The 24,674-nt window shown below is 39.1% G+C and overlaps 1 protein-coding gene across 1 annotated transcript in view; it reads left to right on the top strand.

Moving 5' to 3' along the window:
• The first annotated feature begins 1,366 nt into the window (after positions 1-1,366).
• The window catches only part of LOC100438893 (putative fatty acid desaturase 2-like protein FADS2B), a 41,924-nt gene continuing 18,616 nt past the window's right edge, over positions 1,367-24,674 (top strand). Inside the window, 4 exon segments of the mRNA XM_024255012.2 lie at positions 1,367-1,687; positions 11,128-11,238; positions 13,921-14,118; positions 15,455-15,556. Of these exon segments, the coding sequence (XP_024110780.2) occupies positions 1,367-1,687; positions 11,128-11,238; positions 13,921-14,118; positions 15,455-15,556 (732 nt within the window).

Here is a 24,674-nt window from a genome sequence, read left to right as displayed (position 1 = left end):
TCACTTCTCACTCACAAGGTGATCCTGGAATGTTACCTGAGAGGCTTTCTGTCCATGTTTTCTCACCTGGAAAATGGGGCACTAATAGCACCTCCCTCAAAAGATTGAACTGTGGCTTAAATCAGATCAAACATGTGACACCAGCTTTGTAAACCATCATGTGGTCTCACAAACATCAGTTGTGATTACCTTTACATGTGCTGACAGATTTAAACAGCTTTCAAAGGGAAATCACAAGAGAGAAAACTAGCTTATGTTGATGTGCTTTTCTGGTAAAATGAAACCCAAACCTTTCTTTACTTTACTTTTTTTTATTTGTAATGTTTTTGGGTACATAGTAGGTGTCTATATTTATGGGGTACATGAGGTGTTTTCATACAGGCGTGCAATATGAAATAAGCACATCACGGAGAATGGGGTATCCACCCTCGCAAGCATTTATCCTTTGAGTTACAAACAATCTAGTTATCCTCTTTAAGTTATTTTAAAATGTACAATGAAGTCATTATTGACTACAGTCGCCCTGTTGTGCTATCAAATAGTAGGTCTTAATCATTGTTTCTATTTTTTTGTACCTATTAACCATCCCACCTCACTCCCCCAAATCCCCACTACCCTTCCCACCCTCTGGTAACCAACCTTCTACAATCTATGTCCATGAGTTCAATTGTTTTGGTTTTTAGATCCCACAAATAAGTGAGAACATGTGATGTTTCCCTTTCTCTTCCTGGCTTATTTAACTTATTGTAATCCAAACCTTTCTTTAAAAAAGTTTAAAAGAACTGAAAGGGCCTTGGGATAAATAACAGCTGTCCAAAGAACATTTCCCAAGTCCAAGTTGTGTCATCCTGGAGATTTTGAAAGCTTTTGCTCATATGTTGGATTAGCACATCTAAAAGTCTCTGATCACAGGCAAGTCCGAGAGCTAGTGAACCCAACACGCCTTGAGGCTGTGCAAGAGAATCGCCAGGACCACAGCTTAGTCCCTCCTCCCTCAGGGAGGGCCACGACATGAGGCCAGAGTGTGATTGGCCTAGGATCTTTACTAAGGAGCATTTAATGATGAAGGAGGATGCTTCCAAGAGCCTAGGCAGCAGAGAGAGGAGAAGTGAAGAGAGAAAGAAGGAAGGAAGGCATCCTAGCCTTCATCAAGGCAGAAAAGATTCAGGACAGGCAAAGAAGTGAGAAGCTGGGAAGGTGCTCACTATCAGATTTGTGAAGAGACAACTAGGCTCAGAAATTTTCAGTGTAGGGATCATACAGCAATGGAATGAAAAGGGGGAAAGGCAGTCATTTTATGGTTCAATCAGAGGCAAGGATTAGAAATTTCAAGCATTAATCCAGAAATCCTAGGGATTCAATGACAATGAAATTTGAAGAAAAGTGTGGGGACAATGGAAGCATTGTAGGAAGGAACCAGTCATACCTGGGTGAGAAGCATCAGCCAAAAGGAAAACCCATAGCAAATGGGGAAGCTGAGGTCTATGTAAAGCAGGAGGCAAACGGGAAATGCAGCGTGCCCAGGAAAAGCCTCAACATGTACACCTGGCAGGAGATCCAGAGGCATAATCAGAAGGCTGACCAGTGGCTGGTCATCAATCGCAAGGTTTACAATGTCTCCAGCTGGGCCGACAGGCATCCAGGTGGGCACCAGGTCCTCAACCACTGTGCTGGGGAAGATGCCATGGTAAGAAACTCCAAGCTTTCCCCCCAACCCTCTCTGTCTTTGCCCCGGCTGCTGGGTGGCTGAGATCTTGGCTCTCCTCCCAAAAGCATTCCACAATCACTCATCTCCTCCCAAACCAATTTTTCAGGATTCCTCTCTAGCAAAATTTTAGGAGTAAATTAAGCCTCAAGGTCTAGCTATGAGCTGCGCCTGGTTTGGGATGAGTTCAGATGCTGCCAGTGAATACTATGTTTGCATATTCTGAGTTTTGTTTTGTTCTTGGTGGTTTGTTTTGCTTCATTTTGAAGCTGAGTCAGTCTTATAAGAAGAAAATGATAAATGTGCGAGTAAAATCTGGAAAAAAAAAGAACATCTGAACCTAAATAGAAATTTATAAGACTCTTACAAAGTTGACATTCAAAGATGTAAATAACATGTCACACAGCCAGCAAGTAATGGTGCCAAATTTTGAAATCAGGTCGGTTTGATCCTAAAGCCCTAAATATCTGGATTGTAAAAAATAAAATAAAATTTCTACTTAATATTTCATAAAAAGGTGTCTCAAAATCTTAAATGCCTTAAGGAATCTCTTTTAAAATATTCCATAAAGAAGTCAGTTTTCTCTCAATTGGGACTTTTATTTCCCACACTGTACAGACGAAGAAACAGAATTAGAGGAACTAAACAACTAACTCAAGATCAGAAATTAATATATGACAGAATAGAAATTTAAATGCAGGCTTTTAAAAAGTATGTGGCTCCTGTTGGTTTTACAGTTTAGCATATAACTTCTTTAACTGGTTTTAAAGATCGGATTGAAAACATTATTTTGCTAAGTGCCAGTCTATACATGGTACTGTACTAATAATAACAAAATTCACAAATACCTGCAAGATTTCATCTTTTGATGCCATCTGCATCTCTTTTCCTCAATTCTTACTTTTTCCCCAATTTCTCATCCCCCTTCTCTGTCTAGGTTCCTGTTCTTCTACCGTCTTCCTATCTTGTTTTTACAGTCAGATGATTACCTTTCTGAGTATGCCCAGCTACAGCCCCACCACTTCTCTCAGATATATTTCTTAAACAAAGTTCAAACTTTCCTTGGAAAATAAGCATGAGCTTGTACACAGTGCCCAGAAATCAGAGAGCAGAGGGTAGAAGTAGCAAGAAGAAGAGCATTTGTGTAAGAACAACAGGAGAAAAAAAAACAAGAAGAAAATGTAAAACATACTACAGATGCCTATCTATACCATCCCCTCATTTCTATAACTCAGAGAAAATACAGAAGAGACTTTGTTAACACAAGTCACAGAATTAGCTCAGAGGATGTGTTCGCAAAGACATGAGCCTTCAACCACCTTAAAAATAACTGATAGCCTCACTCAGTTTGAGGCAGCCCAGATAGATGATAAAGTTTTAATTTGCTAATGATTTTTATCTCCTAGAAGTCAGGAAAAGACCCTGAGTTTGTGTCCAATTATAGCCAACAAGGAGGAATTGATTAATATAATAGAAACCATCAGAATCTTGTGGGAAAATACCCATGCCACCTTAGAATTTACCTGTGTCAAGGAAGAAAATCGTAAGTTGGTCAGTAATGTACCTTAGACTTTAGGAAAATAGATAAAAAATGTCCAAAGAAAAGATTCTCCTAGAGAAAATGGCTTAAGAAGAAACAGGGAGTGCCAGAACAATCCACAGTACTCCGTGACTCAGAGTACAGGGAGCCTGAGCTTTGGAATAGGTTATGTGAACCTAGGAATGTTATTGGGATGTTCTGAGCCTCAGCTTCCTCATCTGCAAAATGAGGCTGACATTACCCATCTGAGTGATTTATGGCCAATAGAACCAACACATGTAAAGTGCTTGGCATTGGTGCCAGATACTTAGTAAAAGTTCATTTGATCATATCTATTATCAGTCTTATCACCAGCATCTTTATCCTCATAAATATAATTATTATTTCTTGTTTGTTCACCACTAGCTTAGAAATCCTGTGTGACTGGGAACAGAGGGATATATAATGAAGCATCATGCTTTCCAATGAAGGAGGGAAGATCATAAAGTCAGAAGGTGTGAGATCAAATGCTCACCCTATAGCTTAAGAGACGCTTGCAGGTCAAGCCTCTGAGTGGCAAGTGTGAGCCAAAGTATTCTCACTGTGTGCCAGCCTCAGGCCCATGGCTGCACCCACCCAGAGAAAGCACCCTTTTCTTATATACATAGTAATCTTCTGTAGGTCTCCATCGTCCTCATAAAAGGTGAATGATGGTGTCTACGTAATCTATCCCACAGGGTCATTAATTCATACATTCATGCAGTCAGTTATTCCAAAACTCTTGTTAGGGTTCCAGCCTCATGGGAATGAAACAGGTCTGCTTTGCACCTGGGCTCCACATTTACTAGGAATGTCCTGAGGCTCTTGAAGCCTCAGCTCCCTTATCTAGAAAATGAGGATAGACTGGATTAAGAAAATGTGGCACATATACACCATGGAATACTATGCAGCCATAAAAAATGATGAGTTCATGTCCTTTGTAGGGACATGGATGAAATTGGAAATCATCATTCTCAGTAAACTATTGCAAGAACAAAAAACCAAACACCGCATATTCTCACTCATAGGTGGGAATTGAACAATGAGAACACATGGACACAGGAAGGGGAACATCACACTCTGGGAACTGTTGTGGGGTGGGGGGAGGGGGGAGGGATAGCACTGGGAGATATACCTAACGCTAGATGACGAGTTAGTGGGTGCAGCGCACCAGCATGGCACATGTATACATATGTAACTAACCTGCACATTGCACACATGTACCCTAAAACCTAAAGTATAATAATAATAAATAAATAAATAAATAAATAAATAAATAAATAATACCTTCACCTTAGCATTGCCGCAAAAGTCAGCAGAGATCAAATGAAGTGCTCACTGTGGTGCTTGGTACAAATTAGGTACTCAAAACATAGAAGCTCTTGTATTTTATTATTACTTCACTCTTCTGAGATGGGTTTCCATTTTCTCCAAGGAACTTTACTAAGAACAATAAATCTATAAAACAAAATTGGTATATAAGTTCCTGTTATTGCACACATGAGTTATCCAGTATTTTCAAACGATACGGTTTAAAACTAATGTCACTATGCTAATAACTAGAGTTATGGCCACAGTCTTTTTATCTGTAAGAGCTCTCCTAGGAAAATCCAGAAACAACCTGTAAGTACAACAAAGAGGATTAATTCTATAGATTATAATTACAATACAATAAGCTATTTTGCAATCATTAAAATGAGGATTATAAAACATATTTTTCTTCTTAGAGAAAGGTCTCACTCTGCTGCCTAGGATGGAGTGCAGTGGCATGATCATAGCCCACTATAGCCTCCAACTCTTGGGCTCAAGCGATCCTTCAGTCTCAGCCTTCCAAATAGCTGAGACCACAGGTGTATGCCATCACAGCCAGATTTTTAAAATTTTTTGTAGAGAAAGGGTATCACTATGTTGCCCAGGCTGGTTTCCTAATACCTGGCCTCAAACCATCCTCCTGCCACGGACTCCCAAAGTGCTGAGATTACAGGTATGAACCACTGCACCTGGCCTACCAAACACTTTGATGACAGTAAATATATAAGAATAAATAGCTGGCCACAAATTTTGTATAAAACAACTGTATGTTCTGAGCTCCGTGAAAAACATAATTGCAATCTTATAATGCATTCAGAGAGGCAGCATAATCAGAACAAAGAAAGCAGTCTTATTGTTTTGTGTGCTGTTTAGCACACTCCTTATTTCTGGACACAACACTCTAGTAGAGAGACTAAGAAACTGAAGCTCTTTCTCATGAGAGTTAGAGTCCAACATGATGGGAAAGAATGACAAAAGCTTATAGCAAATATGGCAGGATCCATTTCAACTATTTGGAGGACTGGTATGTGGAAGAAGGAAGAGTTGTGTGCAGCACCAAAAGAGGGCATTCTGAATGGTTTCAGATGAGCAGAGCCAGCAGAGGCAAGGCTGGGGCAGGGGAAAGGGAGAGTGCATACAGAAATGGAGTACAAATATGATTCATGGCGTAAGCACCCCACCAGAGTGGGCATCCCAGCCTGGACACTTCCTTTACTCAGCACAATATTGGCCAAAACTACATGCTAACTAATGTTAGTGGTTATTACAGAGGAATTCACTGTCTAAAAGAAAAGGAGAAGACAGATAGAAGATGAAGAGAGAGAAGAGATAAAGGAAGAGAAAAGAGAAAGCAGAGGGAGAGAAAGGATCTTGTGTGCTGAGCTAAGGAGTTTGCATTTTATCCTTACTGCATTGCTGCCTCTCTTCCTACTATACATGAGAATGTGTCCCTAGCACAGCATCCCTCCCACCTTCATCCTCACAACACAATCACCTGGCATTTCTAAGCTGTTGGTAAAAGAAAAGTAACAATCAGTGATAATTACATCTTTCCTGCATCATCAAAACTTTTAAAATTATCTGATTCTCATGGAAATGATAGTTCTAGCTGTAAAATCGATGGAGGAGAGGAGAGAGAAAGAAGTTCAAGTGCTAAGAGATGAAAATGGGCCATGAGGAGACACTGCCTTTCTGGAAGGTGAGTCTGGCAGTTAAGTGAAGGATGAAATCCAGAAGAGCCTCCCAAAATGAAGGAGGACCAGGGTGGAGTCCAGGGAACATGTTGAAGGCCCAAGCAAGGTGTTGGCTATAGGAATGGAGAAGAGGAGATGGGTGGGAAGGATTTTTAGCAGACATAATTTATAATATTTGATGAGTGACTTGATAAACTAGCAGGATTGAGGAGTCTAAGCTGACTTATAGATATCTGGCTTGGGCAACTAAGTGGTGATATCTATTACCAGGAAGCCCAGGAGATGCACAGGTTTGAAAGGAAGAGGAATGGGAGGGGAGAGTTGAGTTCATTTGGGCTGGAGCTCAGCCGAAAGCATTATACCAAAAAATCTCAATATAAGGAAGAGTTTTCAAGAAACAAAAGTGTTCAAACAATAGAATGAGTTGCAGTGGGAAGATAACCCTCTGCTTATCCCTATGGGTGAAGAGGAATCTGGTGACTTTCTGTGATCATTCCCACTCCAAAGCAGCTGTCTCCCAGGACAAGGGCAAAGATTCTTTCTCCACACAAATTGGCCTGTTCAGAACTCACTGTCCATCTGAAATTTGTAGAGACTTGTTCTAGCCATTGCCTTAGGGCAGATGAAATCTGAGAAGGAAGCAGAAGAGGAATTACCCAAAGGTGTGGGAGCAGGAGTCTTCATCTGTGGTTAGATATAGAACAGTCTCATGAGCTTTTTTTTTTTTTTTTGCAGTGAGTACATCAAGGTCTATATTCTAGTTATCTTGTTTTATGACTACATACACAAAACTCTCTATGGATGGTTTCTAAATTTATGTTTGTTCCTTAGTAAACTTCTTTTGGGAAATTTCAACCCACCTCAAATGAACTAAGTAATAATCATATATAATCATGGCCACTTATTGATGTCTGACTCCAAAATCTAAGCTTTTAACCTCTAGGCTGGGTCCTCCATAGGTTTTAGAATGACTGAATAAATGAATGAAGGAATTAATGAGCTCATAGAGAAGATTAGGTAGTATTATCTACATTTAGGAGAAATTAAGTAATTTCTGTGTGTGAAACAGCCTACTCCTCTGCTACCCTATACTATGCCTTAGTGTGAATTAGGAAAGGCACACTCTCTGGGTGATTGCAGCCCTATAGGCACAAAGTTCGGCAAATGGAGTGTCCATTGGAAGTCAGGCCACACTTGCCATCTTGGCCGAGTGCCTTTGTACAGGTCACAGCCTGTATACAACATTTAAGTTGTAAAAACAGAATTTTATCTCACACCCTTTGACTTTATATACTTTTCTCTTCCACTAGGAATCATACTGCTTTTACACGAAAGCACATGACTCCATCTCCCACCAAATAACAGCAAAAAAATTAGCACTTTATCCAAGGTATTTGTAAAAGCAAAGCAGTAATCACATCTTCTCCATGCTGTTACTATTTTGGAAATAATCAGTTATGAGATGAGCTACGGTATAAATCTGTGAATAATTTAAATAGTAAAGATGATGATTGAGAAGGAAGCCAAAAGGCTAACAGACGAAAATGTGAGATGCTGAAGTCACAAAAAGGTCAGAAAATAGAGATACCGTGGATAGGAAGAGACAGCAGCACTTAACACCTGTATACTTAGAGTGCCACACTTTGATTATCCTAATACCTTGTTATAGAAATGCTATATCCATTCATTCATTCACCCTTTCCCTTATTTGTCAGGTGTCTATTGATCACATGCTATACTTTAGGCACAGTGATTGACATTAGGTATACATTAACCAATAATAGTACATGGTCCCAGTCTTTAAAAAACTCACAAACCACTAAAAAAAGAGGTGAGTACACAGATTCATTATAGTATAAGTATAGTATAGTATAGTATAAATTTGAAAAGCTCTAGGAACAAAGTGTCGTGTGAGCCGAGGAGCAATCATGAATCATTTTCCTGAGTGATTGGGGGAAGCAGTGTTTAATCTGGGCCTTGAAGGGTGAGAGGAGCTTTTAAAGAGAGAAAATGAAGGAGGTAGTCAAGGTCAAGAGAGCAGTAAGTGTAAAGCCTCAGAACTACAGAAGGCCATGGAATGTATACTGAATGGGGAGGCTCCAGCAGAGAAGATGACGCATGAAGGGTATAGAGAAGGTGAGTCTAGGGAGGCAGGTTGGAGACAGAGGCAAATGTTTTATATGACTCAACCCTATGGTGGAGACACGCCATTACCATCTGCCAAGCAGATACATACTGATTTAGCATCATCCCCAATCTGTCATCACTCCTTTCTTGGGAGGACTTTAAGAAAACAAACTATATGTGTTAAGGCTGGAATGGACCTTTAGGGCTTTAAGGCTTTAGAATTGCATAACCTTGAATTCAAACCCTGGCTCTGCTATTGAGTGTGGCATTTGGGGCAAGATACGTCTCCCCTCTGAAACTTAGTATCTTGATCTGTACAATGAAAGTGACAGAATCTCACAGAACTAAAATGGTGACTATGAGTTGGCCCATAGAATGCCTTATACACAGGACACACTTCATAAACACTGACACTACCCCTTCTACTCTTCATTTTATCCCCTCTCCGTCTTTCAGAAGGAACACATTTGGCCCAAGAATGTTGGTAACAGGACTTGCATTATTGCAGTCTTTTCACGAGGAGAATTTCACAACTTAGTATCTAGATTCTGTTTGAAAATTCTTTCAAATAGAATATTCTACCTAAACTCCTTTCTTGTGCTGCCCCACTGATGCAGGAAAGAGTTCCACAGAGCAGACCAGTATCTACTGTTCTGAAAATCTCTGCGGCATTCCCATATGTGTTGTCACAGTTTTAACCTACGAACCTTCCTGGGGATTTGAAGAAACAATGAACCCAGAAGAATATTATTGTCAGTACACTGTTCCAGGACTCTAAATAGCTGCTCAGAGTACAGTGAAATTGCAATAGATTATATTCTATACTTTGATCTTGATCCATCAGGATATCTTCCATCCTAATCTGCTCTGAAACAACAAGCAGCACATGATTTTTCAGTATGGGTCACAATGAGATATTTTAATCACCTTCTTCATCACTGAATCACTCTTCCTGGTTAGGGGACCTAAGCTTTAGTATCACAAATGTGAAAAATTTAAACACCTTTGAAATTATTTAGTCCAGCATTTCCCAAGGGACTCAGGAGGAGTGTATAGAAGCAGAATGGACACTGGTGGCATTTTCTGTACAAAAGAAGAAATGGCACTTCACTGCCTGGACTGATTCTAACAGATAAAGGCCCATTTTACATCATTGCATCTGGAGACCCATAGGTGAAATGAGTCTAAAGAGTTGATATTGTATCCTTCTAATTAACTTTGTTCATTTATAATGAAGGTATTTTATAAAACACCTTCTTATTTCTATAAGTAATTATATTAGAATATAGCATTATTATAATACTACAATAATAAGTAGGCTCATATGTAATTCTTGGATATATCTAAAGTTGATTTACTATTTGAAGATGTAGCACTCATTATATTCACTAATATAATCCAGAGCTCACTCCACATTAGGCACTGAGGTAAAGAGAGGAAATCTCTGAATATCGAAGAGAAGGTAGGTAGTGGGTTCTTATCAGTGGAGGTATACACATAAGAAATATCTCTGATGTGTATTTAAAACATAGTAAATGCCATTTGGCATTATTATTAATTTACTTAACCCTCATAATAACTTCATGAATTGAGCGGGTATTATCATCACCCCCATTTAGGAAAGAGAATATAGAAGTGTCACAGGCAATTCAAGAGACTTGCCTACAATTACTTAGCTAGTAAGTAGCAATGCTAGAATTTGCATGTAGGAAAGCTGGCTCCAGGGTCCACTTTCATAATCAGTATAATGCAACACCACCACTGCAGAGTAATTTGTATGGCTTCCATATACACAGTTTACAACTTTGGTAATATTTCTTCATTTTTAATTACTCCCGTCCCCAAACCATAATAGCAACAAGTCTAGCATCTCCCTCTTGGAAAATCTTTCTTCTTTCCAAAAACAATTTAAATTCCTGGAAGATAAGACTCTCTTTCTTCCAAACATAAGCAGGATATAGGGACCATCACTGCTTCTCATAGCCATATGGAATTGCTACTTAACATGCACCTGAGGTGGAAAAATATAGTTTGTCACCTCTATTCTGTTTCTGGCTGTCACCAAGTCTCTGCACAGACCACAACAGCACTTTTTTAATAGAGAGTGAGGAGACTCCAGTGACAAGCTTAGCCAAAGGTGTACTATTTTAGACCACCCAGGGCTCTAGGGCTGTGCTCTTATAATCTCTCATGCCTTTGCCTTAAGGCATCATCAACTTTAAGCTGTCCTTCTCTAGAATTAACTAATTCAAGGGGCCTTATTCCCCTGGGCTTTGGCCAAGAACCCAGAGAGGGCCCTCAATGGAAGATATAATTTGCATAGCCAATCTTGGTTGCCGCACTGTCTCAGATAGTGTGAGCAACTTTCACATTAAGACTGATGCTGGACTTTTATAAAGATTTATCCCAACCCATAAACTCAATTATTTCTTCTGGTGATAAATAAAATAGTGATCTCATCAATGCTCCAGGATCCCCTGACTGTGTTGGTCATACCTAGAGAAGCAGTATACGTAGTAGGTGGGTATCCAGCAGGAAGCTTTCACAGAGGTGGTTTTCAGGGATAATTTTGATCAATCAACTGGAAACATCAACTTGGAGTTACAAGCAAATCCTCTGCAATGAGGTTTGTGCTGATTGCCAGACTGAGCACAGGACAAGATAAGAAAAGGAACTGATCTGTGGATAAGCATGTCTCTTCAAAGCCTCTGACAGGTATCTCTGATTTACAGGATGTCTTCAGGGCCATGCATCCAGAGCTTGACATTGTGCAGTTGTACCTGAAGCCACTGCTCATTGGAGAACTTGCCCCAGGAGAGCCCAGCCAGGAAAGACACAAAAATGTGAGTGAGATGTCAGGATCCAAGCGTGTAGAAGGATGGAGATGAGGCATATTTTAAAGCCAATTAACTGTTTTCTGTGAAGGGTGGGACCACAGTAGAGTCAATGGATGGAGTCCATGTATTTCAAAACAGTGCCTTTTTCTTTAGATCATGAGAACTCTTAAATCTTTGTGAAGCAAAAGAATAAAATTCTTATCCCTTCATCAAACAGTAATTTCATGTCTCTAAGCACCTACCTCATGCCAGGGAACTTACAGATATAATTTCCTTTTCATTGACTGCTTTTAATTATGTTTTATATGTATGTCTATGTTCCCAGCCCAACTAAGTTGCATGAGAGGTGAGACTATGTCCACTTTTCTTATCCCTGTGTCTTGAAGACCTCCTTTCACAGGATCAACATGTAGTAGGAACTCCAAAAACAACTACTGATTGAAAGCTGTCACTGTATCCTAACTACAGCCTTTTTACATTTGGGGAAATTATCATTCAGGGAAAATAAATTACTTTCTAAAAGTCCGACAGCTGGTGTATCAAAGAGCTGAGACTCCAAATCACTTCTCTCTGGCTCCAATCCCTTAGGTATTCCCAAGTAAAAATGCCATTCTTTCTTTAATATTTTGGCTACATGAATACTGTCTTCTAAAGGACAGAGTCTCCATAGGACTAAAAATTCACTGGGATGGTTTTACATCACGCCGAGAGGAATTTTACTTAATATCGAGTAATTCCATTTTTTAAAATTTATTTTTTGTAACAGCTTACATTTGCCTGACTCTTGAAATAATTTTTATAATGTGTGGATCCATAGACCCCTGTGAAGCAGAGGGAGCAAGGATTTTATTCTCTCTTTAAAAAATGAAGAAACAGACTCACAAAGTGAGCAGGACTAATCTGAGGACACAGAACTGGTTACGGGCAAATCTGAGGCTAATACTTAAGCTCAATCTTTAGGCCCATGTTCATCCCACAGCACAGCTCTGTTCCGAAGAGTGGGTTGGTAGGATGGACAGCCTGCACTCAAGCCCTAACCTTGCCATTCTCAGATTGTGTGAGTCTAGGCCAGTTCCCAAACCTCTTTTGGCTCAGTTTCTCCCCCATAAGATACCGAAAACAATGGTACCAACCTTATGAGAGTCATTGGGAAAACAATTGAAAGAAGTAAAGTCATCATTTAAAGTGCTTAGAACAATGCCTGGAACACAGTAAATGCTCAATACATTTTTCTTATTATCATAATCATGAACTGATGATGGTACTAGTAATTTTAAAACTTTCAGATATGTCCCCATCATTTGGGTCAGGTAGCTCTAGGTTAAAAAGTGAAGGTGATGCAAAACTTTATTGTTTTTCCTAAATTTTTTCTGTAAGAAAAGTAAAATCCCACTAACGACTGAGACCTATCAGATAATCATTATCTAAAAGAGTGTTGGTCTCTGGAGATAAAGGTCTACCATAAATTTTCTTTAATACATTTATGTGGATATTCAAGTTGCTGTATATAGAAAATTAGTATTTGATCATAAAATTGTGTGTCAGGTGTGGGTTTAAGTTCACCACCTGTCACTGACTTGTTGACAACTTCAACCCAGTCACTCTTCTGGGTTTTGCTGACCTCCCTCAACTCTGCAATAAATGTTTTGCAAAAGATGACCAGGCTGGAGGCACCCTAGAGATAACAAATTAATATTAGATAATTATTAAAATAATCTGTGGCCACAAGAATTCTGAGATTGATGGGGGCTTGGGAGATGAGCCTGTCCAGAACTTTTGCCAGGCAGTAGGTCCTTTAAAAGTTGTGTCTGAGAATTTTGAAATTTTTGGCTTCTAGAATTATTTTCATAGCTCTTTCTTTTTTTGTTTCTAACATTTCTCCTTTCTTACATCTGTACAACCCTGTTATAGTTCTCATAACCTGGTCACTTTCACAGCTGTCCTAGTTTCGAACCCATAATAGTCAATAAGCCAAGAGCTATTTCTTTCTAACCTTGTGCGCTCCACAGTATGATGTGGCAAGCTTGTAAACCAATGCTAATGTTGTACATGAACACTCATACATGCAAATACACACAGGGCCCTTAAACGAGACCTCTCCAACCGAGTACACACACGCTAATAAGCCCTGCCTTGTTTTGGGGGATCCATTAAGCAGCTCTCAGAAAATTCATCCTGAAAGCTAATCTAAGTGAACTATATTGTTCTACGATCTCCATCTCTCAGGAAATAACCCTTTCTACACATTAAGCAACTGATGGCCTGGAAAGCACTTTGTAAACTATACCAGTAACTATGGTAACACAGATCCATATAGATGATCAAGTTCCCCCAAACAGAACCATAGCTCACTCAACACCTGAAATAATTCTGGTGGTTTAAAAGGCGACAGTTAGGTGCATGTATCTCTCCACTGCATTCTCCTCTCCTTCCCCCTCCCCTGAAAAAATCTAATTCTGAATTCCATAACAGCTTTAGGACAGTTTACAAGTCATAAACTTTGTTTTAAGGTTTTATTTGCTGGTTCATTGTTTTGGGGTTTTAATTTTGGACAATTAAATGTATTAATAAAATTATATTAATAGAAGAGATGTATACAAAATTAATAAAATAAAGTATTAATTATGTTCATCTGTATTCCCTTTCCCCTGAAAGAGCTAATTTACTCTTTGAATATTTATTTCATAGTCCCAGTTGGTGAAAGATTTCCAAGAATTGCGGAGGATCGCAGAGGCTATGAACATGTTCCATGCCAACCTGGGGTTCTTCTTTCTTCACTTTGCCCAGATCTTAATTTTGGAAGTGCTGGTGTGGCTAATGGTGTATCATTTTGGCAGTGGCTGGCCTGTTACTATATTCATTTCCTTTCTTCTCACAATTTCTCAGGTAAGCAGGTATACTAAGCCCAGGCAGCGTCCTCATAGAAAGGCTCAGAGTTTCTTCTGTTTTTAGATTGGTGTCAGCTGCTGCCTGACACTTCTTGGAAAGGTACTCATCATTGTCAGGCACTTACCAGCAAGTGACCAAGCTTCATTGGGCTTTGGTTCTCTCCTCTCTAAAGTGAGGATAATAATGAATGTGGAATTATTCTGAGACAGACTAATCAGGCAAACGTGTAAAATATAAAGCACAGTGTCTGGCCTATGGTAAATGTTTAATTAATGACAATTGCTGCTGTTTGCCCTGTTTTAGCCCCACCATCTCAGTGATTGAAGTTCTGTCCTTAGCCATGCAACACACATATTTATCTTTCATTCTTTAATCAATCAACATTTATCAATGCATCAGACCATGAATTCTTCAAGGGCAGATGTGATATCCTATGTAAGAATAAGAACATGTGAGTTCCTCCATAAATGACAAACAGCAACTGACACTTAGCAGGGCATTTGATACATCTTTGTTGAATGAAGTATGAATCTCTGAATGTAGCCTTCTATGAGCATGATACCATGTTGTTGATACAAAGGAAAACTCAACATGCTCCCTGCTCCTGAGAAAGAAGTCACCTAGTGGAGGAAATAGTCCTTCACAAACAGCTAAACACACTGCCTGGCAAAAATCAATGATATTAATCCCAAAGAGAGGAACAAGCATGTACTGTTGGAGCACAAAGGAGCATTTAAGTCTCATTAGAATCATTGGAAGAGGTTTCATAGAGAATTAACTGCAATGTGTTTCCAGTTTCCAGAATTCTGGATGTTGATTCTTTTTCTTAAATCCTCTTGTTTTATTTCTTGAAAAGTGACTTTTGGAAACAAGAAAGGAAACAAATATTTGTTTAGTGCTTAGCATAAGCTGGACACTTTACATATAGGTACGTAGCACAACAACCCCATGAGTCAGGTATTAGTGTCCCCTTCTATCAGATGAAGAACTGAAGCTGAGAGCTACTGAGTAACTTGCCCAGAGTTGTGAAGCTCATTAGTGGTGAAGAACAGTTTAGAATTCAAATCTGTCTGACACCAAAGACCATGGTCTTTGCACTCCATACTGGAAACTTTTGAAAGTGACAAGGAGAGCATTCCAGGCTGAGACAACAAAGGCATAAAAGTTGGAAAGAACAGGCAGGATATGTATGGGAAACAGAAACTAATTTTGGCTGGAGGTTGAACAAGATCACCCACTGTTCCCAAATAAGGTTGTGAATCTACTACGGGACTCATTGATTGATTTCTTGTTAGGGTCCCAATTTCTCTAACAGTAACTTCATCTCTCCTAGGCTCAGAGTGCATTTTTGCAGCATGACGTGGGGCACCTTTCCATATTTAAGAAGTCCAAGTGGAACCACGTGATGCATAAATTTGTGATGTGCCATCTCAAGGTACGGGACGTCAGGGAGCATGAGGGGGATTCCCGAACATGAGTCCCTAAGGAGTGGTTCCCATGTTTGTGCATTGATATCAGTAAAAAATATTTATGATACCCCACAAATAAATGTAAGTGTACTAACAAGGTAGATAATATGTACTAATATATAATGCAACACTATAAAATATGTGCTGAAATGAGAATTTTAAATTAAATTTTTTGTGAGGATTTATTTAGTTCTATTTAAGAAGCTCTTATATTTTGTATTACCCTGGTAGACACTTTGGCTAAATCCCTGGCACCCCCCACCCTAAGGAACCACCTCACAGAAGAAAGTGTGTGCCTTGGAAAATGAAGATGTGCATTGTGAAATCATAAGTGGGAATATTCTTAGAAGGGATTTGAAGATTTATTGTTGGGAAGCTAGGGGAAACCAGCAAGCCTGACTAGTCCTAAGGGTGGGGGCAAGGAGGAGGCAGCTATGAAGAAATAAAGGAAAAGATGCAAAACAGATACTAGTGAACAGAAAGACTAGTCAGGAAAAGCCAGATGGCTCTGTTCAAGAGTGGAGGATTGCAAAAATCCAGACTGCTGGAAAAAGCAGGTAGTGATGTGACAGCTGGTCTTATCCCCCCTTACTTGGGCTCCAGGAAGCAGGTACACTGTCCTATGCACCACTGCAGTGCAGCACCCAGGAGAGTGCCTGGTGCATGGGGCGGGGGGGGGGGGGGACTTCAATAAGCTTTCGTTGAAGGAAAGAATGAAAGAAATAAAGAAAGAAAGAATGAGTGAATGAATGAACCAGTTAACAGTGCAGGACTTCCAGGCATCGCTTCCAGCCCTGGCTCTGACAGTGCTCATTGTGAGATCTTTAGTAAATCACATTCTATCTCTGGGCCTCAGTGTTCCCATCAGTAGTACTAGGAGTTAAACTAGATCTCTGCTTTTCTAGAACTTTCTAGGGTTTGGTGACTATGTACTCTGGCCTAGAAGGGAAGCAAATGCCTCTGAGCCTTCCACTAAACCAAATCCTTGCATTCAAAGCAGGACCCCTTAGGAAAAACCTATGGGCACTGACTCGGAGCCTATTAGTTCTTCCCTAACACAGTGATTTTATACATATATCTCGTTCTGGTTATCTGCTTCCCCAGCCCTTAGTGGCTTGGAAGTAGCCAACTAATAAAAGGCTGAAGACAATGCTGGAGTCAGGCCCACAGAAAGTAGTGAGCAGTAACTACTTACAGCAAATGATAAGGAAACACAAATGGGGACTCACATTGTGTGAGCCTGACAAGTGCCAGATTCAGAACTTCCCCCGTTAGGCTATTTTCTCAAGTAATTCTAATGACGTGAGGACATAGCACTCCTAGTTTTCAATTGAAATTCATGTTCAGAGGGGTTAAGTATTTAAGCCAATGGCCATAAACTGGTCAGTGGAGAATTCATAGCACAGCACTAAATAATGCAGGCACTAGAGCAGAGCTGCTCAATGCTGGCTATCATTTGGAGCCACCCAAAGAAGTTATTTTTTAAAGTCCCAATGCCTAAGCACTATCTCTAGATATTCTAAATTCATCCCCAGTACAGTCTAGACATCAGTGTTTTTTGAAAGTTCCCCAGGTGATTCTAACCTGCAAAAATGAACCTGCCTTCTGTGAGAATTCAGGCACTCATGAGCTGAGCCACTTTGAACAAATTACTTAATAATTTTGAACCTCAGTTTCTTCAACTGTAAAATGATGATAGATGATGGCTTCAACCTGATAAGGATGTTGTTAGGATTATACACAATACTCATGTGTCATGCTCAACAAAGTGTCTGGCATACAGGAAATGCTTAATAATTGTTAGTTGTTACTAATACTAGGAACAGTCTTTCCATAATCAAAATGAAGACTCAGAATCAATAAGAAAAATATTTAATCATTGAAGTATTAAGAAGATGGAGATAAATCACATCATCACTGAGTTGCAAGGTACCTGGAATCACCTACTTTTATCTACCCTCTCTCCCATTGAGCAGTTTGAGCCTTAAGTCAATCAGAAACACAGAGCTGGATTTTGATTCGTATTGGAGACGTGTCCCCCAAAATAGTTAGAATGAATAATAAGTTGTTATTTCATGTGATAGCTCACATTTGACCAGAAAATTCCTATGGGCATTCTATTCCACCCTCTCTTCACCAGTATAAGATAGATGAGGCTGTTTCTGGATTCACTCAGACATACTTAGCACAGAATAAAAGCAGAGGCGGTTTCTTCTGCTATTGTGAGTTCCAGGTAATAGAGCATCCCATTTTTCCTCCTCTGTTCTGAGGAGTCAGAGGAAAGGTAAGATTCATCTGCCCTGGAGGTAGCTGGCAGTTGATTCAGTGCCAGCATGTGAAATATTTCAGATCAGCCCCACCCATGCTGGCACTTAAAAAAAAAAATCACTGCTTTCCCATTGATCCAGATTTTTACACATCTATTCCTATGTAAGTTGTGTCTCCAGAAACAATTTTGCACTAGTTGAAATGAATATAACCTTGATGACTTGTGAACTGAGTAAGAAAATGGGAAATGGCTCTAAAAGCAAATCAAGTGTACTCTGCCTTTTTTGCAGATAAAAACAGTGACTCATGAGCAAAATGAACATTGGCTTCAACTATGTGCAGGAGAGAAAACTACCTGTGGAAAAGGAAGGTGGGCGGGGAGGATGTGACAAAGAAAATTATAATATAAATAGCAACATCCCCGCCTTAGACATGCATCACAATTTTAAAGTTTAAAAGTTAACTTCATGTCAATTACCTCCCCCCACCACCTCCTGGAAAAGGCACCAATATGGAGATTTTTTAGAGTTTTCATTCACCAACTGCGCAAAAATGTATATGCTCTGGTCTTTCCAGTGTTTGTACAATAAAAGAGCACTTCCCAAAATAAACCATGAAATGTTTGCATACATTTTGGACTACTGTGCAATACTAAAATCAAAGTGGACTCCTTGTAGCATGTTTTTCATATTCGTCAGTATGCGCATATAAAAAAACTAAGAATCAAGTCTCATTATAGGGATAGTGGGACAGAACATTTGAAATTAAGATCTTCCTAGAAATCAATTCTGGCCTATACTGATTCCATGATGACATCCTAAAACATTTTATTTTGGTAAGGAAAAGGAAAGTGTCAAGCATGTTATTTTCTGCAATCCTCTAAGAAGCCTCATCCATTTTACAGATCAGGAAATTGCTCAAGGTCACACACCTAAATAGATGGCCAAGCAGGAATTAAATTCAGGTTGGTTTCATTCCAAAGCCGGGGTTTGTTCTTTTTTTTTTTTTTTTTAATACTCTAAGTTCTAGGGTACATGTGTACAATGTGCATGTTTCAAACATAGATATAGATGTGCCATGATGGTTTGCTGCAACCATCAACTCATCATTTACATTAGGTATTTCTCCTAATGCTATCCCTCCCCCAGCCCCTCACCCCCCAACAGGCCCCAATGTGTGATGTTCCCCGCCGTTTTTCTACTGCACTGAGAATAGACCTAATGAGGAAATGAGGAATGACAGGGTTGTTCCTGCCTAGAATTTGGCGAAGGGGCAGCCTATTTGGCATGCAGCTGATAATCCTCTCTTGCCTGTGGAGTACTTTCTTTCCCTTGTCTCTGGAAATAGTGGCTTCCAGAAAGAGGGGCCAAGGGAAGGTATTTATTTAGATCACACCCATAATTACTCAGACTGTTATTCTGAGCTTTACCTGTTAAGATCTGCTCCCCGTCATATCATGGATCCAAACCAGACTCCCACATTACTACTCACCACAGATAGTCATTGGCTAAAAGAGTACAGTCAGCTGGTGGAAGAATCCAAACATTGGTTCTCAGGGGACTTAATTGAAAAAGGAGAATCTCTCCTTATCACATTGTCCTTGTTCAGTTGTCTACTGCTCCCATTAGATTATATGTTTCCTAAGTGTGGAAACCCCATTTTATCATGTTTATCTTTATGTTCCAAATGCCTCACTCAGTAAGTATCTGATACCTAGGACATAATTCAAAATAAATAATGAATGTGTGAATAAATACACAATTGTAAGATTAAGTGGGTCATATGCAATTTTAAAAATCTTTTATCATTTTATTTTATTTTTATTTATAATCGACACATAGTAATTGTATGTATTTATGAGCTACACTGTGATGTTTCAATACATATGTACGTTGTGTAATGATCAAGTCAAGGTTATTAGCATATTCATCACTTAAAACATTTATCGTTTCTTTGTTGTAACATTCAATATCCTCTCTTCTAGTTATCTTGAAATATATAATACCTGATTGTTAGCTACAGTCACCCTACTGCAGTGGTCCTCAATCTTTCTGGCACCAGAGACTGGTTTCATGGAAGACAATTTTCCCATGGACCAGTGGGTGGGGTGCGGTTTCAGGATGATTCAAGCACATTACATTTATTGTGCACTTTATTTCTATTATTATTAAATTGTAATAATGAAATAATTATACAATTTACCATAATGTAGAATCAGTGGGAGCCCTGAGCTTGTTTTCCTGCAACTACTGGGTCCCATCTGTGGTGATGGGAGACAGTGACAGATCATCAGGCATTAGATTCTCATAAGGAGCTTGTAACCTAGATCCCTCACATGTGCAGTTTACAATAGGATCTGTGCTCCTATGAGAATCTAATGCTGCAGCTGATCTCACAGGAGGCAGAGCTCAGGCTGTAATGAGAATGATGGGGAGTAGCTGTAAATACAGATGAAGCTTCCCTTGCTCGCCTGCCACTCACCTTCTTCTATGCAGCCCAGGTCCTAACAGGCCACAGACTGGTAGTGGTTCATGGCCTGGGGGTTGGGGACCCTTGCCCTATGTGTAATAGAACACCAAACTTATTTTTCCTGTCTAGCTGTAACTTTGTACCCATCATATGAAATTTGATGGAAGAAACACAGAGCACTGATGGGGCCTTTGAAGGGAGGACAGAAATTGTTAAGTATATTTTGTGACATGTTGAGGAGTGAGTATCATGAAATATCCAAATATATATGTATATATATATATATATACACACACACATACATACACACACATACACATATATATATCACATATATATCACATATATATCATATATATGATATTTCATGATACTCAAGCTCAACATGTCACAAACTACACTTAACAATTTCTGTCCCCCCCTTCTGGGTGGGGGGTAGAGAGAGAGAGAGAGAGATCTAAATATATATATATATATATATATATATATATATATATATATATATATTTGGAAAGTCCCCATTCAGGCATAAGATTCAGGATAGGGACTCAGGCTGGAGGATTGCAAGAAGGCTAGGGAGTGTTAATTGGGGATGTGAGGGGGGTTGCTAAGAAACAACTGCAAAGAAGACTATGGAAAGATAATGCTAATGCTTACAGGTTTTCAAATAAAGAGCTATCCCCTTCTACTACAGAGGTATGGTATCCAGACCAGCATGCTTCAACAGAAATATAATGCACCACATTAAAGTGACATATGCATTTTAAATTTTTCAATAGTCATATTTAAAAGGTAAGTTTATTACTCCATATATATTCAAAACAGTGTTATTTCAACGTGTAATCAATGTAAAAATTATTGATGAAATATTTTACATTCCTTTTTTCATGCTGAATATTCAAAATCCAGTAGATATTTTATACATACAGCTTGTCTTTATTCGGTCGCTTTTCAAGTGCTCAATAGCCACATGTGCTAATGGCTATTGCATTGGACCGAGCAGACTAGAACATGTATAGACTGGTTGCTAAGCTATGTCAAATAGGCAACAAAAACTACTACTGCTGCTCATTCTTCTGTAAATGATTAACATAAAGGAGGAAAAACTGAATATCCCAACATGCCAACTTTTTTTTTTTTAAATAGATTGATGCTTTTATTCACCATCTTTATTTTTCATTAGTAAAATATTTATCTATTGAAGATAGTATGCAGAATTCAGAAAAAATTACAGGTAGAAAATTAAACCACTCTTAAGGATCAATACCATTAATGCTTCAGTATACTTGACAAAGATTTTTCTTTTTTTTTTTTTTTTTAATACTTCTAAAACTTTTACTTTTTTTTTTGGATTTGTCAAATTATTATTATTTTTTTCTTCTTCTTCTTATTATTATTATTATTATACTTTAGGCTCTATGGTACATGTGCGCAACGTGCAGGTAAGTTACATATGTGTACATGTGCCATGCTGGTGTGCTGCACCCACCAACTCGTCATCTAGCATTAGGTATATCTCCCAATGCTATCCCTCCCCCCCTCCCCCCACCCCACAACAGTCCCCAGAGTGTGATGTTCCCCTTCCTGTGTCCATGTGTTCTCATTGTTCAATTCCCACCTATGAGTGAGAATATGCGGTGTTTGGTTTTTTGTTCTTGCGATAGTTTACTGAGAATGATGATTTCCAATTTCATCCATGTCCCTACAAAGGACATGAACTCATCATTTTTTATGGCTGCATAGTATTCCCTGGTGTATATGTGCCACATTTTCTTAATCCAGTCTATCATTGTTGGGCATTTGGGTTGGTTCCAAGTCTTTGCTATTGTGAATAATGCTGCAATAAACATACGTGTGCATGTGTCTTTATATCAGCATGATTTACAGTCCTTTGGGTATATACCCAGTAATGGGATGGCTGGGTCAAATGGAATTTCTAGTTCTAGATCCCTGAGGAATCGCCACACTGACTTCCACAAGGGTTGAACTAGTTTACAGTCCCACCAACAGTGTAAAAGTGTTCCTATTTCTCCACATCCTCTTCAGCACCTGTTGTTTCCTGACTTTTTAATGATTGCCATTCTAACTGGTGTGAGATGGTATCTCATTGTGGTTTTGATTTGCATTTCTCTGATGGCCAGTGATGGTGAGCATTTTTTCATGTGTTTTTTGGCTGCATAAATGTCTTCTTTTGAGAAGTGTCTGTTCATATCCTTCGCCCACTTTTTGATGGGGTTGTTTGTTTTTTTCTTGTAAATTTGTTGGAGTTCATTGTAGATTCTGGATATTAGCCCTTTGTCAGATGAGTAGGTTGCGAAAATTTTCTCCCATTTTGTAGGTTGCCTTTCACTCTGATGGTAGTTTCCTTTGCTGTGCAGAAGCTCTTTAGTTTAATTAGATCCCATTTGTCAATTTTGGCTTTTGTTGCCATTGCTTTTGGTGTTTTCGACATGAAGTCCTTGCCCATGCCTATGTCCTGAATGGTAATGCCTAGGTTTTCTTCTAGGGTTTTTATGGTTTTAGGTCTAACATTTAAGTCTTTAATCCATCTTGAATTGATTTTTGTATAAGGTGTAAGGAAGGGATCCAGTTTCAGCTTTCTACATGTGGCTAGCCAGTTTTCCCAGCACCATTTATTAAATAGGGAATCCTTTCCCCATTTCTTGTTTTTGTCAGGTTTGTCAAAGATCAGATAGTTGTAGATATGTGGCATTATTTCTGACAGCTCTGTTCTGTTCCATTGGTCTATATCTCTGTTTTGGTACCAGTACCATGCTGTTTTGGTTACTATAGCCTTGTAGTATAGTTTGAAGTCAGGTAGTGTGATGCCTCCAGCTTTGTTCTTTTGGCTTAGGATTGACTTGGTGATGCGGGCTCTTTTTTGGTTCCATATGAACTTTAAAGTGGTTTTTTCCAATTCTGTGAAGAAAATCATTGGTAGCTTGATGGGGATGGCATTGAATCTGTAAATTACCTTGGGAAGGATGGCCATTTTCACGATATTTATTCTTCCTACCCATGAGCATGGAATGTTCTTCCATTTGTTTGTATCCTCTTTTATTTCCTTGAGCAGTGGTTTGTAGTTCTCCTTGAAGAGGTCCTTCACATCCCTTGTAAGTTGGTTTCCTAGGTATTTTATTCTCTTTGAAGCAATTGTGAATGGGAGTTCACTCATGATTTGGTTCTCTGTTTGTCTGTTATTGATGTATAAGAATGCTTGTGATTTTTGTACATTGATTTTGTATCCTGAGACTTTGCTGAAGTTGCTTATGAGCTTAAGGAGATTTTGGGCTGAGACAATGGGGTTTTCTAGATATACTATCATGTCATCTGCAAACAGGGACAATTTGACTTCCACTTTTCCTAATTGAATACCCTTGATTTCCTTCTATGGCCTAATTGCCCTGGCCAGAACTTCCAACACTATGTTGAATAGAAGTGGTGAGAGAGGGCATCCCTGTCTTGTGCCAGTTTTCAAAGGGAGTGCTTCCAGTTTTTGCCCATTCAGTATGATATTGGCTGTGGGTTTGTCATAAATAGCTCTTATTATTTTGAGATACGTCCCATCAATACCTAATTTATTGAGAGTTTTTAGCATGAAGCGTTGTTGAATTTTGTCAAAGGCCTTTTCTGCATCTATTGAGATAATCATGTGGTTTTTGTCTTTGGTTCTGTTTATATGCTGGATTACATTTATTGATTTGCATATATTGAACCAGCCTTGCATCCCAGGGATGAAGCCCACTTGATCATGGTGGATAAGCTTTTTGATGTGCTGCTGGATTCTATTTGCCAGTATTTTATTGAGGATTTTTGCATCAATGTTCATCAAGGATATTGGTCTAAAATTCTCTTTTTTTGTTGTGTCTCTGCCAGGCTTTGGTATCAGGATGATGCTGGCCTCATAAAATGAGTTAGGGAGGATTCCCTCTTGTTCTATTGATTGGAATAGTTTCAGAAGGAATGGTACCAGCTCCTCCTTGTACCTCTGGTAGAATTCGGCTGTGAACCCATCTGGTCCTGGACTTTTTTTGGTTGGTAAGCTATTGATTATTGCCACAATTTCAGCTCCTGTTATTGGTCTATTCAGAGATTCAACTTCTTCCTGGTTTAGTCTTGGGAGAGTGTATGTGTTGAGGAATTTATCCATTTCTTCTAGATTTTCTAGTTTATTTGCGTAGAGGTGTTTGTAATATTCTCTGATGGTAGTTTGTATTTCTGTGGGATCAGTGGTGATATCCCCTTTATCATTTTTTATTGCATCTATTTGATTCTTCTCTCTTTTTTTCTTTATTAATCTTGCTAGCGGTCTATCAATTTTGTTGATCCTTTCAAAAAACCAGCTCC

The sequence above is a fragment of the Pongo abelii genome, chromosome 9 (genome assembly GCF_028885655.2).
Source record: "Pongo abelii isolate AG06213 chromosome 9, NHGRI_mPonAbe1-v2.0_pri, whole genome shotgun sequence".
Taxonomy (NCBI): domain Eukaryota; kingdom Metazoa; phylum Chordata; class Mammalia; order Primates; family Hominidae; genus Pongo; species Pongo abelii.
Note: the sequence above shows the minus strand (reverse complement) of the source record. Positions and strands in the feature narration are given on the sequence as shown.